The sequence below is a fragment of the Lupinus angustifolius genome, chromosome LG16 (genome assembly GCF_001865875.1).
Source record: "Lupinus angustifolius cultivar Tanjil chromosome LG16, LupAngTanjil_v1.0, whole genome shotgun sequence".
Classification (NCBI taxonomy): domain Eukaryota; kingdom Viridiplantae; phylum Streptophyta; class Magnoliopsida; order Fabales; family Fabaceae; genus Lupinus; species Lupinus angustifolius.
In genome coordinates, this window is record NC_032024.1 from 2646266 (window position 1) to 2663384 (window position 17119).

The window sequence follows — 17119 nt, forward strand, 5'->3', positions numbered from 1 at the left end:
GCACAATTTAATTAGATGTTATAATGTTTTTTTAGTACTATCAAGACCACACTTTTTTTAGGTAGGAATTAATCTATTTCGGGGTTTGTGAGATATCACCTATATATAGTACAACAAGAATTAAACTCTCGATCTTTGAGATTCAGTGAGGTCTTATATTACTCAACCAAGGCCTTGCTGGTTTAGATGTTACAATGCTTGATCTAATTGGAAGTAGATTGTGACGTTGGATGAATTTAATATGCATATTGGGTTTCTCACTATCCCATTTTACCTAGTTATACCTAATGATAACTTTGGTTATATCTTTAACAATGTAACATATCATAGTCAACTGATTAATATGGTGCTGCAATACATGATTATTATTTTAGCAAAACATTTTTTACAAAGTGAGACATTGACTATAGATATCATCACTTGTTATGACTTTGCAACCATGATTTCACTCGGTTGTTATTGTTTGTTTGTTTATTTATTTACGATTGCTGCCTTTTATGGTCAAATTGATCTAGTTGAGGTTGACCTGTATCCCAAATTTTAAGAATTGGTTTAAAATCTCAAACTTTTGCATACAACACTTTTAAATATACATTATTATATTGATAATACAATTGTCAAATACAAGTTTATACAGTGAGCACCAAGACAGAAAACGAATGGAACTGAGTTGAACCAAAGTTCAGCTCGATAAAGATTTGTTCTGTTCGAAACCTAACTTGAATTCGATAACGTTATTATCTTAACTCGAGTTCGACTCGGTTAAAATTCACGAATTGTTCGACTCAGTTTGAATTGGTTCGTTTGAACAACTCAAATAATTACTAGAGTGAGAAGGACACCATTCCTCTACCTCAAAACAAAGATAATGTTATCCAAATCCCATGATGCTTGAAATGATAGGACCAATGGATGAACCAATCACTCAAACTTGTCTAATTTCTAAACAAATTTTGTCTCCAATTTTGAAGTGACCCATTAATTGAACATTGATGTTTGTGTGTGTTAATTCCTCACACCAACCATGGCTCTCACCAATTCCCACTCTCATAACATTCCCAAAATGCACTACCATAGAACACGTTAACCAAATCCATGCACACATGATCACAACAGGGTTCATAAAAAACACTGCCATTACTACAAAACTCGTTCTCACTTTCATTTCCTCACCCTATGAGCCTCTTGTTGAGTTTGCACGTTATGTTTTCTTCAAACACCATACCCATGGTGGTTTTGTTAAACACCGTCAAGGTGATCCTTTTCTTTGGAATGCGGTGATTAGGTCTTACTCTCATGGTAGTGACCCAAAAGGGTCTCTTTTTATCCTCTGTTTGATGCTTGAAAATGGGGTTTGTTTGGATAAGTACTCATTTTCCCTTGTTCTTAAAGCTTGTTCTCATGTGGGTTTGTTGAAGGAAGGAATGCAGGTTCATGGTTTGTTGTGCAAAACAAATATTGGGTCTGATGTGTTTTTGCAGAATTGTTTGATTGGGTTGTTTATAAGATGTGGGTGTATTGAGCTTGCACAGCAACTGTTTGAAAGAATGCCTGATCGGGACACTGTTTCTTTTAACTCCATGATTGATGGGTATGTGAAATATGGGCTGGTCGAAAGAGCACATGAGTTGTTTGATGCTATGTCGTCGGAGGAGAAGAATTTGATTACTTGGAATTCGATGATCGGAGGGTATGTGAGGTCTAAAGATGGGATGGATATTGCTTGGAGTTTGTTTTTTAAAATGCCTGAGAGGGACTTGGTTTCTTGGAACACAATGATTGATGGATGTGCAAAGCATGGGAAGATGGAGGATGCTCAAGCATTGTTTGATGAGATGCCTGAGAGGGATTCAGTGAGTTGGGTTGCTATGATAGATGGTTATGCAAAATCTGGTGATATTGTTGCTGGAAGGAGTTTATTTGATGAAATGCCAAAGAGAGATGTCATTTCTTGTAACTCCATGATGGCTGGCTATGTTCATAACTGTTATAGCGTTGAGGCACTTCAACTATTTCATGATATGCGAAGGGCAATGAATCTTTTACCTGATGATACAACATTGTTGATTGTTCTTACAGCAATATCTCAATTGGGACACATTGAAGTTGGAGTCGCGATACACTGTTATATAATGGACAACGGGTACTGTCTGAGTGGTAACCTTGGTGTTGCTCTGATTGACATGTATTCCAAGTGTGGTAGCATAAAGAATGCTATCTCAGTGTTTGAGAGTATTGAACACAAATGTGTTGATCATTGGAATGCTGTGATTGGTGGCCTAGCTATTCATGGAATGGGTGAAATGGCTTTTGATTTTCTCATGGAGATGCAAAGGCTTTCTATTGTACCAGACGATATCACATTCATTGGTCTGTTGAGTGCTTGCGGGCATGCTGGCATGTTGAAGGAGGGAATGATATGTTTTAAGCTCATGCAAAATGTTTACAAGGTAGAACCTAAGGTGCAACACTATGGATGCATGGTCGACATGCTTAGCCGCGCAGGGCATGTTGAAGAAGCCAAGAAACTCATTGAGGAGATGCCCATTGAACCCAACGACGTGATTTGGAAGAGTTTGCTTAGTGCTTGCCGAATTCACGACAATTTCTCAATAGCAGAGCCTATAGCTCAGCAATTGATTCAGCTAAATTCATGTAGTCCTAGTTCATATGTGCTGCTGTCTAATATTTATGCTAGTTTGGGTATGTGGGACAATGTTAAAAGGGTTAGGACAAAAATGAAAGGAAAAAAGTTAAAGAAAATTCCAGGTTGTAGTTGGATTGAATTGGGGGGAATTGTTCATCAATTTTCTGTACAGGATAGGACACACCCTCAGGTTACTGAGATTTATTCTTTGTTAAGTAGTTTGTAAATTCTTTCTTTGAAGCTTATCCATCTTGGATATTGTATAAGTTGGGGATTGACTTGTGCATTGTACATAACAAGTGGATCTTCATCTCTTATATCTTCTGAAACCAACAAGTACAGTTTCATTTCTTCATCAAAATCATACTGCAAATTACACTCATGTACTATAATATTGTTGACATGCTATTGTTGTGTTCAAGCTTACATTAACATTGTTTCTTCCATGGGTTAGTAGACTTTGTGATAGGAGAAAAAAAAAAAGAATGGACCAGGTCAAAAAAGAATAAAGTTTCCACACAATTCTACATACATTTGTCTTAAAATTGTTTTAGAATCATATTGGAGATTTGCATAAATTTTAATTTAAGGGGACCAAGTTCCTTAAATCTTTTGGACCAACAAGCTTTGGTATTTTAGTTGGTAATAGGTATGTTGTTATGGGTTGATTATATATAGTAATAATAAAATTCTGATAAGCTTCATCCAAAAAGAAACGTGCATTGTTGATTAGCTTATCTAATTCTTCAAAATTTTGTCCGTAATAATGTTGCATTAGTTTTAGCTGGAGTAGTACCTCCTTGTATAAGGAGATAAGTTATCTCCTTATATAAGGAGATACATTATTCTCTTAGTTTTATATTAGCTTAGCTTGAACAATATATAAACAGTCTACTTGAAGAATCTCAAATTCACAAGAATCTCTTATGGACAAAATTTCCCTTAACCAACACTTTTTGCAGCATTTAAGTAAACTTTTCTATGACAGTGCCCTAGTGTTTGTCTTGCTTTATGATTCTAGGTGGCAAACTTGTATACAAATAAAGTCGTTGGTGGATGTAGACTTTTAATGGTATAACATTAAAATATCGTTCGATCTATGTAACTGGTCTTATATAGTAAAATTAAAGTTTTGCTATTGTATTTAAGTAAACTTTTCTAAGGTATTTGAGTAAGATAATGGAAAGACTTAACTAGAGAAAAGTAACCTTTGAGTCACCTAAATGGTGGAAAGGCTACTTTACATGCCATAAAATCCCCATGTCATTGAATGAAAAGGTAGAAAGTTTTAATTTATTTATGGTGGAAAGGCTCCTTTACATGCCATTATCAATACCAAAGTTTTTATTTATTAAAAAAGGTAGAAAGTTTTAATACAAGAGCAATAGATTGGTACGCATTGAACATAAAAGAAAAATACGTATATATTGGCAATATAAGAGTTTTTTATATTATTATTGTATTATTTAACCATGTATTTTTAATTATTATTGATTTTTAAATAAAAGTAATACAAATTAACGATAGATAACTGCATAAATTTTTACACTATTAGTGTGTAGATACATTCTTTATCAAAACCAAGATTACAATGACTCATATTAATATCAAACTAACTCCACCATATATAACTTCTAAGTAATCACCTTTAGACCCTAAAAACAAAGTTTCTTTCTTCATCAACCACATGTTGTGCACCAAATCATTCTCCAAAATCTCAACTCTTCCTATTCCTAAATAAAGAAGTGTGCTGAAGAAAACTTTGCACACAAGTACTTGGAAGAACCACTTATATTCCCAACCAATTGTAGCACCCATTGGACATTTTGTTAGTTTATATAAACAACATGGTAGATATGCATATATAATATACACAATAAGCCAATTTTTGTCCATGCATATGTGCTATAGCACACAACAAAGAGTATTTAATGTTCATAAAAAGAACAACCAACATTGCATCGCACGTTTCTGTCTAATAAGTACATGACTACTACTATAACTTTTTTTCTTTTATTTATTATTTTTGTTAATTAAGTAATAGAGTAAATACTCATTTCAGTTCCTCATGTCTTTCGATTGGTTCCTCAAAAGTTGAAAAACCCAAAAATGGTTTCCAAAAATTTTAAACGTGTGTCAAATTAGTCATTTTTCATGTCAATTAATTATTTTTTTAAGTTAAATTAGTTTTTATCAAACGTTGTAAAATATGCTAAAAAAATTAATTTGACTACTATTTAAGATTTTTGAATATCATTATGAGTTTTTTAATTTTTGAGAAACTAAATTAATAAGATCGAAAAACATGATTGATTGATATGAATATTCATTTTAAATAACAAATTGAGTGATTTCAAATCACTAAGTTCGGTGGAGCATGATAATGCATTGCAATGACGTTTGTGGAACCTGCGTATGCAGCTGTTGGAGGATGAGAGAGCACCCAATTTGATGAAACAAGATATGAAAGTACTTTAGTTTTAAGCTATAACTATAAGGGCCTTTTGACTTATATGTATATGCATTTTATCTCATCAAGATGTTTGAAGCCTTTAATTTCTCTCTCTTAATATATCCATAATATTAGTTAATATAGAAAGAAAAACAAAGTATAGTATATTAAAATATATGATATTATAATATTTTAAATTATTTTATAAAGAATATCTAAATGATACATTGTTTTTCTGTGTGGTGAGATCCAGGCTAGACGAGCTGCTGCCCGCATAAGAATTCTTCTAGGTGTCTCATGAGGTTGATTTGCGAGTCTTGAGGAGGTGCCTGAAAAAGTTCTCCGGTACTCAAGTCAGTATATGAAAAATGTTTGAGAATAGAGAGAATAATATGCAAGAGTAAATAAGCGAGATTTAAGATATCTTCCTTATGGGGGAGTCCCCTATTTATAATGAAGAAGTATTTGAAATATTCTCTAGTAGATGTTGTTGGCATGGCCGACTATCTGGTCTTGTTGGGTCTGTCCTAGACAGGCAAGGGTGCTTTATCCGTGTTGAACGACTCTGACAAATCCATACTCTTTAGATAGTTGACTCATACACGTGGTAGGCCTAGTAGCCATATTCTAGGTTTGTCTTTGTCGTTTGGCACAAAGTGGGTACATGGTGTAGATGGCATGTGACAGATGCCTATGTTGTTCAGATAGCATGACAATCTTGTATAGACAACATGATATGCAGATGGAGAGATAGTGGTCCTAGTACCATCTTCTAGATCTTGCCTAGTCAACGACATGCTTTCTATGATATGTTCAGTTGACCGAACAAGATCCTAAGGTACTTAGAGGAACCTACCTTGCTCGGGATCTAGTCGACACTCAGTACTCTTGTCTAGACGTGACGTGGCTTCATGGAGCAGGATGTAACATACATAGATATAGTCAATTAGTCTATTATGTTTATTTAGGGGTATCTTCGAATATCACACAGAATTGAGATTACTTTATTTTATGATTTATTTTCTTATCTAACTAAAAGTCTATTAACTAGAAGGTTAGTCTTTTGTATCAAAATAATCACAATATATTCATTGAGAACAAAAAATAATCACAATATCATTACATACTCATTAACAATATTATCAACACAATTTATTATTTTGATTATTCATTTTTTTCTTCTATATCTCAACCCTATTATTTTAACATAATAATAAAGCTATAGTCTAACTTCTCGTGTTTCCATTATCATGGATCAAAATATGTTTTTAATCATGAGTCAAATATACTATTATTTTTGAAACTTAGTAGGCTGGAGAAAAATTTGGTCCTCTGATTTAACTATATAATAAAACTTAAATATAAAAGTTTGAGCAAAATTGAGGATTTAAAACAAATGACAATTACAAAATAAAAACAAGTACACATTATATATCAAATAATTTAATTATATAGTTTTTTACAATAAATTTTAAATAAAACAAATATCATATAAATTGAAAGAACTTAAAATACATTCTCTTTTTGGACTTGATTATCTATATTTTTAAATTTTCTAATAAAAATTTTATGTTGGTACTTGGTAGCATCTTTAAACGCTTCCCTAAAATAGTGACATAATTTTTTTTATAGCTAACAACTTATCATGTTAAATTTATGTATTGATAGTATAAAAATATATATATTCACTATTCATTTGAGTTACTTTTTTTTAAAGTATTAAAAATGAATGATAATTAATACAGTAATAATGTAAAGACTATGCACAAAACTTATCATATAAATATTTTCCTATTTCCAATAATTCTCGATTTAGAATGTTTCTTAGTAGGCGATAGCTAAAGACTAATTCTTTTGGAAACATACAGATTATTGAAATAAATTTTATCTATATGAAAAAATATATTATTAATGTCTTGCTTAAGAAACTCAATCATTTACCAACCATTATTATTTATTAGCCAAATAATGGCACTCATAAGATTATGATGGGTTATGTCTACCTGAATGTAATCTTCATAGTGATATTTATTACACACAAGATATAAATGTATATATTGGGTTATGTTTATCACACAATATGTGTTAAGATTTGATATGTAATTATGGTCATTACTACAAGATTTTAAACTACCATTATCACGGAACAAAATATTATAAGAGAAAAAGATGTATAGATCATTCACTATTTATATTTAACTATAATTTATTCTTTAAAATATAATACAAATAAATGATAAATAATGTATTGCATATGTATAAACTTTTACATCGATGATATGTAAATATTATACTCATTCTATAATATGTATTAAAATTGGGGATAATGTTATAAAATTTGTTACAAGATTATGTGTGATGTTTTTATTTAAATGCCATTAACATTAAGGCATGAATTGTGGATAAAGCATGAGATAAAGAATTATTGCAAAATCTTTTATAAAAACTAAGAATGAAGAGTAAAAATATGAAATGAATTTGAATAACTCAAAATTGAACAACAGCATTTGAAATTGATGACAGTCAATTTAGACTAATATTGAAGATGATGTGTTGAGTTTTCTCTTCAGTCTCATTCACACACACTCACTCATTTCTCTCTCTCTCTCTCTCTCTCTCTTAAACAAATGAAAAGTCTTTAACTAACAACATTGAAGGAACCCATCAACGACCAAAAAGCTATAAAACACAAGAACAAAACGGTTAAGTAAATTTCTGTGTTTTTCATTGTCTGAAGAAAAAAAATGGGGGTGGTTTCCCAAGATGCCCTTAACCAGCTTCAAGCTCTTATGGATCAAGGTTGAAACTTTTTCATACTAATCTTTGATTTTCATCTTTTTCTAGCATACCCACATTCTCAATTTCTGAATTGTTTAATTTTTGTGTGTGTTCATGAATGATGGTATTGATAGTTGAGGAGCCACTGAAGAAAACTTTTCAGGTGAGTTATCTCTTTTTATTTACTCCGATCTGATCTGATTTGCTTTTAATCATTCTCAATTTTTCAATTCAAGTTGCTATTAATGGTTTTGTTTAACTGTGTGTTAATTACCCTTTTTAATTTAGGGTTTTTGGGTTTGTCTTTACTTTGGTTTAAAAACCCTGAATTTCTCTGAATTGATGTACCTAAATGTCTCCATAATCTTGAGATCTGATTTCAATTTTCAAGTATCAGTGTATCACAAGTTCAATCAATGTAGCATTTGCTTCTAAGTTCTAAGTATAACTTCATTAACTTGCTTCAAGGATATAATCAAAGCTTTAAATTGTTTTTTTAGCCTCATAACTTATTTGAAGAGAATAATTCTATAACTATTAACTTGATTCTCTTCAACTCTATTTCATTGATCTCAGAACTTCTTCATTTAACTATATTGACAAACCATATGTCATGAACAAATTTTCTGTTTCACGATGGCTGCAAATTTCATATATAAATTGCACTAGGGAGAATTATATTTTCCCTTTTGGAAATTTAATAGCTGTAATTTGCAGAATGTTCATCAAGGACTTGTGACTGAAAACTTAGTTCGGTTTCTAAGAGCAAGGGAGTGGAATGCTTCCAAGGCACATAAAATGGTAAGATATATCTTTGGTGGATGTGTTTTTTCTTTGGAATGACATGCTAATGTGTTCTTCATAGTTGTAAATTTATTATGATGTCTGATTTTTTTGTAACACAACGTCTCTATTATGCTTCAGTTAGTTGATTGTTTAATCTGGAGAGTACAAAATGAGATTGACAACATATTATCCGTAAGTCTACATTTTGCTGATCCTTCTATATTATTGCTGAGACGCTACCTTTAGCAATTCATTTTTTTCTCTCCAAAAAAGGAATTTATTGAGGTCCCTTTTATTAGATTATATTATATTGCCGCTCCTTTATATATTTAAGGCTAAACCTTACTAATATGTATATCTATTATAGATTAGAATGATTTCTTATTTGTTTAGTCTTTTGGTATTTTATTTTCAGAAACCAATTGTCCCTCCTGATTTATACAGAGCAGTGCGCGACTCACAACTTATAGGGGTGTCAGGGTACTCAAGGGAGGTGCTCATTCTAACACTTAATATTTCCTTAGTTGTGCTTGAAAGTTTTTCCTTCTCAAAATGTGCAGATTATGCTATATCCACATGCATTTATTGACATCGATCTAAATTGTGCAAAATTCTTGTTATATTTCTTTTTCTTTCTTTTTAATTTTAGTTCCCTTCCTTTCCAGGGTCTGCCTGTGTTTGCAATTGGTGTTGGGCTTAGCACATTTGACAAAGCATCCGTAAGTTTATTTTGTTAGAAAAAGAAAAGGGAAAATTCCCTTGTTTGGAAACTATCTATTGCATTATCTTCAAGCCTTGTGTAGAGTTAGGGGTTTGTGAAGCTATACTCTTCCAGAAAGTGGCTGCTCCATCTCTTTGATGCTCCCAAATAAGTTGATGTGCCCACAAGCGTTCGGGTCTTGTCAAGTAATATGAAAATTATCGAATCCGAGTTGAACATGCTGCTGAGTATCAATTAATTACAGATTATATAAATCAAATAAATTATAAGAAAAAGAATCCAGGCCTAATAAATTAAAGTAAAGAAGAATATAAGAATAAAATTAATTCAGAAGGGGAATTATTCCAAAGACTAGTTTCACCACCATGAATATTAACAAATCCATAAAGATATTTCTCATATCATGCTTAGTTTTGAAGGTGAATTATCCTAAGGTAACAATTATTTCCTCTCTGAATACAGTAGCATATTTGATATACATAACTCCTCTTGTGGTAATTAAAACCTGTCAAACTTGTTAAAATCTAAGATATTTCTTGTGATTTAAAATCTCAAGTTCAATTATGTATGTCAGATATTAGAGTTCACCTCTCAGTTCTTCCCTGAACATCTATGATCATCCAATAGTGAGTACCAACACGATCACAAGCATTAAGAATAACATAACTGAATCGAAAACACACAAAAATTAATAAGAGAAAATAAAAACTTCATTGCTAATTGTATCAAAGGGCTAATCTCAATTCTTAAAATAAGAAAACTGTGTGGCCTACAAGCTATAAACAACATGAATCTAAACATGATAGAAATAGTAAAGGAGAAAAAGAAAATAAAATAAAAACAATCTCCAACTCTGCCTTGTGGCTTCGGTCCCTTGGTCTCGCCATTCTTTCTGCGGCTGGTTCCCTTTCTATTTATCTGCCACTAAGCCCCGTTTAATCTCAATCTCTTCCTCTACTATATATTCAGTTCTTCACTCTATCTTTTCAATTTGAAATCAAGATTCTTTTCTGCATGGGTGTTGATTCCTCTTAATGCACATTGCATTGAGGAATTTTAGGGAAACATGACCGTGGTGTACAACATGGCCAGGCTATGTTCCCTTCTACTTTTGACGCATAATCCGAATATTGCATGTAAAGTAGGAACTAGATATGATGTAATTTCACACACGTTATTACCTTACTACCTCATTTACCAAAAAACATTAAAGGCTTTTGTGTTCACATCTTATAACATCAGTGTTGTATGATTACAGGTCCATTATTATGTCCAGTCTCACATTCAAATTAATGAATATCGTGATTGTGTAATCCTGGTGGGTATTAGTCTTTGGAGTTTACTAAGATTTACTGCTTGATTGACCTATTTTTTTAAGCTTTTGCCCAATTATCTCAAGTTTTTACTCATATATACCTGTAGCCTTCTGCATCAAGGAAACATGGGCGGCCCATTACTACATGTATAAAGGTTTTGGATATGACTGGCCTGAAGTTATCAGCTCTGAATCAGATTAAGGTACTTTTGAGTTCATACATCTACAGGGATGTCATACTCATATTACCAGTGGATTGATAAGTATTAATAATGCATTTTGATATTAATAAGAGAAGCATGCTAGTTTATATTTGAATCCTGAGTTGTATGGCCATTTAGAGTTGGTATATCGAGACAGTATCACATTGTGTTGAATTCATTAACGTACATAGATCAGTAAAGTATAGCATATCCGAAATTAGTATGGATACTCAAAGTTTCACTCCATTGTTGTGAGTCTAGGCTAAAATATTACTGTTATTGTTGCTTCATGAACAAACACATGGCAGAAAACTTTCGTGAACAATTTTCCTCTCCAAGAAAAATCATAAGCAAAACTATTAAGAATTTTTTTGAGATTAATGTTTTGTCAATGAACATGATTTACAATAGAGTACTATGGCATTGTTCGATCTATGTAGCCGACCCCACCTAGTAGGATTAAGGTTTGGTTGTTGTTGTTGTTTGAAAACCTCCTTTATCATTGAGTTGTCTTTCGTGCTGATGCAGTTGCTGACAATAATATCATCAATTGATGATCTGAACTACCCTGAGAAGACAAATACGTATTACATTGTAAATGCCCCATATATATTTTCAGCTTGTTGGAAGGTAAGATGTTATTCTTATGACTTGGTTTCCTATATGATATTTCTATTTAATGTATTGGTTATATTTGAGCCCCTATTGAAACCTCGGCATAATATTGAACACTTAGCATTAGCAGGTTGTGAAGCCACTTTTACAAGAGAGGACAAGAAGAAAAGTGCAGGTCTTGCCAGGTTCTGGACGAGATGAGCTGTTGAAGGTTAGATTTGTAATTATTTTATTTTATTATTTCTTGCCTTTTCTTAGAGAAGTATGGGTGATCTTCGCAATCTTGTTTTGAATGTTTATCAGCTTCCAAATATATCCTTATCATATTCCTAGGATAGTTTGACTTGCTTAACCTGTCCCCCATAAACTCTAGATACGGACAGCGAAAGAAGTTAGGGTTTTACAAAAAAAACCTATGAACTTCACTAATGCAATTTGTGTTTCTCTAGCATATTTTTGCTTGCATTTTTTCTATAAAAAGTAGCAGTAGCGCAGGTTGATCTCCTGGAAGTTCATGTATCGTTTCTAAAAATTGATTCACGTTTTATCCAGTTGTTGAGTTGTTAATAAGCATGTGAATTAGTTTTTTTCTTCTTTTTTGTAAGAAAAAACTGGTGACTAAATCTAGGGTAAGTGTAACCTATTATCTGTTTTTATTACGTTCAATTGAATTTAACAAATAAAATTTGGCATGTAGGTCATGGATTACGAATCTCTGCCGCATTTCTGTAAAAAAGAAGGCTCTGGATCAGCCAAACATTCAGTGACTGGAAGTCAAAATTGTTATTCCTTGGATCATCCGTTCCATCAAGAGCTCTACAATTACATGAAGCAGCAATCCAGAATCCATGAAGCTGTTGTACCTATCAAGCAGGGATCTTTCCATGTAGATTTTCCCGAACCACCTGCCGAGGAAGAAGAGATTGCCAAGACTATAGAGTCAGAGATACACAAGTTTAAGGGCACCAATGGGGATTCAGATTACAACATGGCCTTTAAATCAATGGTGATTGAAGATTGATTATGTTGTAGTTTCATTCAGGATTTGCACTGCTTAGTTAACAGCCAATGATTACTTGGCAATCTGGTCTTTTGCCAGTCCTGTAAATCCTCTGAACTATTTGAACCAAACCAGTATAGAACAAAGGTTCTGAAGAACTAGTTTAGTAGCCTTGTTATTTAAGCTTGAGAGATTCAGATAGTAGTTGTAGTAGTAGTAGTCATCATAAACTGGATCCTATCTTTGCATTGTGCCACAATGCAAGAGAGAAAAGTGAAATATAATATTTCACCTTTGTGTTTCATTTCAAAGTTTAATCTTTACCATGCTTGATATATTCCAACTAGCCTTTGATATAAATGTGTTAACTTTTATGCAGACCTAACTCAATTGATTCCAACCCCAAGTCCTAACATAGGTTGGGATCTAATTACACTGTCATTTATGAAATTGAAGTTTGCACCAATAAATGAAATTACTTGTATTTGCACTAATTAGATGCAAATTTTGGGTAGGATCTGTGGTAGGACAACTGCAGCTGATATTAAAATTAATCTTACACCAATAAATGACATTACTATTACTGTTAGCTAAACATTTTGTTCAAAAATAATTTGAAGCTGATTTAGTAATATATTTTTTGAAGGGTCATGTTATTTATACTGACTTTTGTGCAATGTGTTTTACAAAACTTGTGTAAAAATCATTTAGGCATGCATAGTTGGTGTTATGCCATAGGAGAATTCAAATATGATTGTGATGATGTATTGCAGAACCATAGTATACATGTTACTTACAAAAACCTGTTATCTATGCTATACATTCATAATGAAACAATGGTTTATGGGGAAGTAAAATAGATGTGCTTCATTTTCTGTGCTTTCAACCTTCTTCAGCATTGTATTCATGTAAATAATGAAATCTAAACAACTGCTAAATCTAAATTGATTTCCCTCAAATGTACAAAAACCATAAACTTCTCTGTTGAGGGTTCTAGAGAGAAGCAACTCAAGAATTCTGGATGTTGTTAACGATGAGCATTCGCATTTGCACAATGTTTTCTAAAAGATGACAACATTGACATATCTTTCAATGAATAGATGATCATGTAGTGCAAGAAGCCTCCCATTATGCAAAAAGCCAATGCAACAACCAAGATGGTCTCCTTTGTTTCTTATGATTATCCCATCTGCATCTGTGAGACTTGGAATTCATCTTCAGGCGTGGAAAGAGATCGGTCTTGGAGAATTATCTGAGTGATTCAAATTGGATTCCATTTTTTGTTCTTCTTGACGCCATCTATTCAGTTCACCTTCCACTGCAACTTTTGCAGAATCAGCCATTTCTGCATTCCTTAGAGCCATATCTGTTGCAGCCTTTATTTCTTCTATTGCTTTCAAGTTAGCTTCCACCTTTTTGTCTACTTCATTTTTCCTTGTGTTGATTGCTTCCACCTGAGTTACTGCTGCAGCTTCTGCCCTTTCAATCATATCTTCAGATTCCTTTATCTTTTCACTCAGAGCCGCAAACTCTTCAACCGTCAAAACAATCTTGCCATTGATTTCAGCATCTGAGACTCTCCCGTCCATATCATTCAAAATCTTCATCTCCTCAATGGCTCTTCTTTCTTCTGCTTTTGCTTCTTCAGCTTGTTTCAGGACAGGCTCTAGTTTTTTCTCCAACTCTTCAGCCACGGCACAGGATTTTTCAGCCTCTTGCTTCAGCTCTAGAGCTTTTGTTCTCATCTCTTCTGTTTCTCTTCTCGCATTTTCTGTCGCCAATGCTAGCTGCTCCAGTTTCAAATTTGTCTCATGCCTGAAATTTTCAGTTTCCTCCACAGAACCTGCCTCAGCCTCGGGTCCTGCACCTTCTTTTGTATCTTGTAGTTCATCGGTTAGGTTGGCAGCAAGAGCTTCTGCTGCTTGTTCTTTCTCCTTCAATTCATTTTGCTCTTTCTTCACTTGTTCTAGTTCTGTCCTAAGGGAATCAACAAGGTTTCTCAGGGAACTTTCTTCTGCAGCAACTTCCTGCAGTGTCTTTGTGGCTTCTTTAATCTCCAAAGTTATTACTCTCACAGAATTCATCTCAGAAGCATGTGCTTGTTTCATCTTCTCTTGAAGATCCTGAATTTCTGCACTTATTTCAGCAAGTTTGGCTTCTAGATTTTGAGTTAGTTCAGGGTCATATTCACTCTTTAAACCCATCAACTTCATCTGCGCTTCTTCCTTAGCACTTTGGTAATAACTTAGTTGTGTTTCTCTATCTCTCATGACCTTTGCTTGTTCTTCTTGTGCTTGTTCAGATGCAAGCTTCATTTGTTCAATTGATTCTTTCATGGTTGCAATTTCCTTCGAGATTTCATTGATCTTTTCTAAGTTCATTTTCGCAGAACGTTGAGCTTCTCCTGCTGCCTGGAATGCAGCCAATTTGGCCTCTAAAGCTGCATCAAAATCCTGCCTGATCTTGTTTAGTTCTTGCTTGGAAGCATCGAGTTCGGTAACAGTTATCGTGTACTCTTTTCTTTCATGCTCTAGTTCTTGTTTCCAAGCTTGATATCCTACGGCTCTTTTGGATAGTGCCCTTTCAAGTTCTTTCCCTTGGTTCTTCACTGTTTCGGCCGCTTCCATTGCTAATTGCTTAGATTCTCTCACACTGGTAAGCTTCTTTGTCAATTCATTAAGTGTCACATTGGCCTTATTAAGCTCAGAAAGTGCTTTAGCTTTTGTAGTCTCAGATTTTTCTAGCTGCTTCTTTATCTTGTTGAATTCTCTTTGGGCCAAGAGAAGCTGTGTCTCCTTTTCCAGTACGTTCTGCATATTACAAAAATTAGTAATTCTGAAAACAGCTACACAAAAATGACACTATTGTTGAATCCCGAAAAAATGCAAAAAAGGCCAATCATAGTTACTAGTAAGGTGATACGGATACAAGTATGTGGTTCATTTGGAATCGTTGTTCATCCCTTTTTATATTATTATCATTACAATACTTTCTTAAGATGACATGCACAATTGTGATGTGACACCGAATCACAACGATGCGGTCGCATCAAGCCATAACATAACTGCATCGAGTCGCATTTGAGCCGCATTGAATTAAAAAGCATTTTTTTAATCACAAACAAATTCACACCGTAATCACAGTAACCGCAACTTAAAATACTAAATTGCATGCTTAAATGTGAGTAGCATTGTTGAATTTCCTGAAGTTGTGTGCTGTGCCATGCCATGACAAAGGGGACCTATGTCTTTATTATGAGTGTCTAATCCACAATCATATGAGTCATGCCAACTACAAAAGATTGTAATTTTCTTACACTATGTCCTGAATCATGAACCTATGATATATTTGAAGAAAAGCTACATTTGATGCTTACCTCTGATGATCTTCTCTTGATAGAATGTCTTTCCTTGGAGACAGCTACGTCGCCGAATAAACTAACAGCAGCTTTGACAGATTGAAATGGTGCCCTTGTGTCAATCTCTCCAATCTCCCTTGGAGAAACTACATCCTTAGGTTGATCTCTGATTCTGAAGCTCATATTTTTCGGTCTTAATTGCAAACCTTAATCTTCAATATAAATAGCAATAAGCACTCTGAAGACAAGTCTTTTTATATGAACTACATAGCAATAATAAACTCATAGTATGAATGTTGCACCATATTGTAAAACTTTTAGACATGAAAATCTTAACATAAAGGAATAAATGATGTTAACCTTGGTGCTAAATGTTGCAAGGAATGCCCTGCAATGCAATATTCTTATGTGAGTGAAACAGATAAGAAGATTGAAGGTTTCTTCTCTTACTTTATCAGATAGAATCCTGATAAATGTACTTGCAAATCAAAGATGTTGGAACTCAAAAAGAACCAAGATAACAATGTATGTTCCTATTAATTCCAACTCTTATTTACCTTTCTATGACCATTGAAAACAAGGAGCATCCTAAAATATAGATAGATAAATTTGGTAGGATGTAGAATTAGCTATATGCTATTTTGAGATTGAGGATCAGAGAAATTTATGGTGCTGATAGTAAATACCATCCATATAGGGTTGTCAAATACATAAATGGCACTTCCCTCTCTAGAATATTGTTACTACGTAGTTGTTCACGTTTGTACGTGGTTTATCATTTTTTACATTATTATTAGTTTTTCTCTATAATGGATCTGATATGGCAAATACAACCAATAGAGATAACGATAGAACACGATAACTATGCTATAGATAGACATTTCACAGTAGATATAATTTACCAAATGGTCAACATGGTACATATCAATCTGAACTGCCAACACCCCCTGTGGTAGGATGATACATCATGATGAAAGGTGACAACTCATCCCTATATATATATATATATATATATATATATAGGGATGAGTTGTCACCTTTCATCATGATGTATCATCCTACCACAGGGGGTGTTGGCAGTTCAGATTGATATGTACCATGTTGACCATTTGGTAAATTATATCTACTGTGAAATGTCTATCTATAGCATAGTTATCGTGTTCTATCGTTATCTCTATTGGTTGTATTTGCCATATCAGATCCATTATAGAGAAAAACTAATAATAATGTAAAAAATGATAAAC

General features: G+C 33.3%; 3 protein-coding genes across 4 annotated transcripts; 2 read left to right on the plus strand and 1 right to left on the minus strand.

The window, feature by feature from the left end:
* Nucleotides 825-2918, plus strand: LOC109330313 (pentatricopeptide repeat-containing protein At2g45350, chloroplastic). Its single transcript, XM_019564462.1, has one exon. The coding sequence runs from the start codon at nt 993-995 to the stop codon at nt 2871-2873; it is 1881 nt and encodes a 626-aa protein (XP_019420007.1). The 5' UTR covers nt 825-992; the 3' UTR covers nt 2874-2918.
* On the plus strand, nt 7716-12904 carry LOC109329737 (SEC14 cytosolic factor-like). The gene is made up of 11 exons (XM_019563512.1): nt 7716-7898; nt 8012-8040; nt 8595-8678; nt 8802-8855; nt 9079-9156; nt 9329-9382; nt 10643-10702; nt 10807-10902; nt 11431-11532; nt 11648-11728; nt 12215-12904. The coding sequence occupies exons 1-11, from the start codon at nt 7844-7846 to the stop codon at nt 12536-12538; spliced, it is 1017 nt and encodes a 338-aa protein (XP_019419057.1). The 5' UTR covers nt 7716-7843; the 3' UTR covers nt 12539-12904.
* LOC109329736 (WEB family protein At1g12150) lies at nt 13256-16803 on the minus strand. Of its 2 annotated transcripts, none has more exons than XM_019563511.1 (4): nt 16433-16803; nt 16236-16263; nt 15894-16087; nt 13256-15327 (listed from the first exon to the last, which is right to left on the minus strand). In XM_019563511.1, the coding sequence occupies exons 3-4, from the start codon at nt 16056-16058 to the stop codon at nt 13735-13737; spliced, it is 1758 nt and encodes a 585-aa protein (XP_019419056.1). In that variant the 5' UTR covers nt 16059-16087; nt 16236-16263; nt 16433-16803; the 3' UTR covers nt 13256-13734. The 2 variants fall into 2 exon arrangements, with proteins under 2 accessions (XP_019419056.1, XP_019419055.1); XM_019563510.1 differs by having other exon boundaries at nt 15894-16138.

Coding starts and splice junctions, on each gene's coding strand:
- LOC109330313 (XM_019564462.1), top strand. CDS start 993: ATGTTTGTGTGTGTTAATTCCTCACACCAACCATGGCTCTCACCAATT.
- LOC109329737 (XM_019563512.1), top strand. CDS start 7,844: ATGGGGGTGGTTTCCCAAGATGCCCTTAACCAGCTTCAAGCTCTTATG. Junction 10,903..11,430: donor CAGCTCTGAATCAGATTAAG/GTACTTTTGAGT, acceptor GTGCTGATGCAG/TTGCTGACAATAATATCATC. Junction 11,533..11,647: donor TATTTTCAGCTTGTTGGAAG/GTAAGATGTTAT, acceptor TAGCATTAGCAG/GTTGTGAAGCCACTTTTACA.
- LOC109329736 (XM_019563511.1), bottom strand. CDS start 16,058: ATGAGCTTCAGAATCAGAGATCAACCTAAGGATGTAGTTTCTCCAAGG. Junction 15,328..15,893: donor TCAAGAGAAGATCATCAGAG/GTAAGCATCAAA, acceptor TGTAATATGCAG/AACGTACTGGAAAAGGAGAC.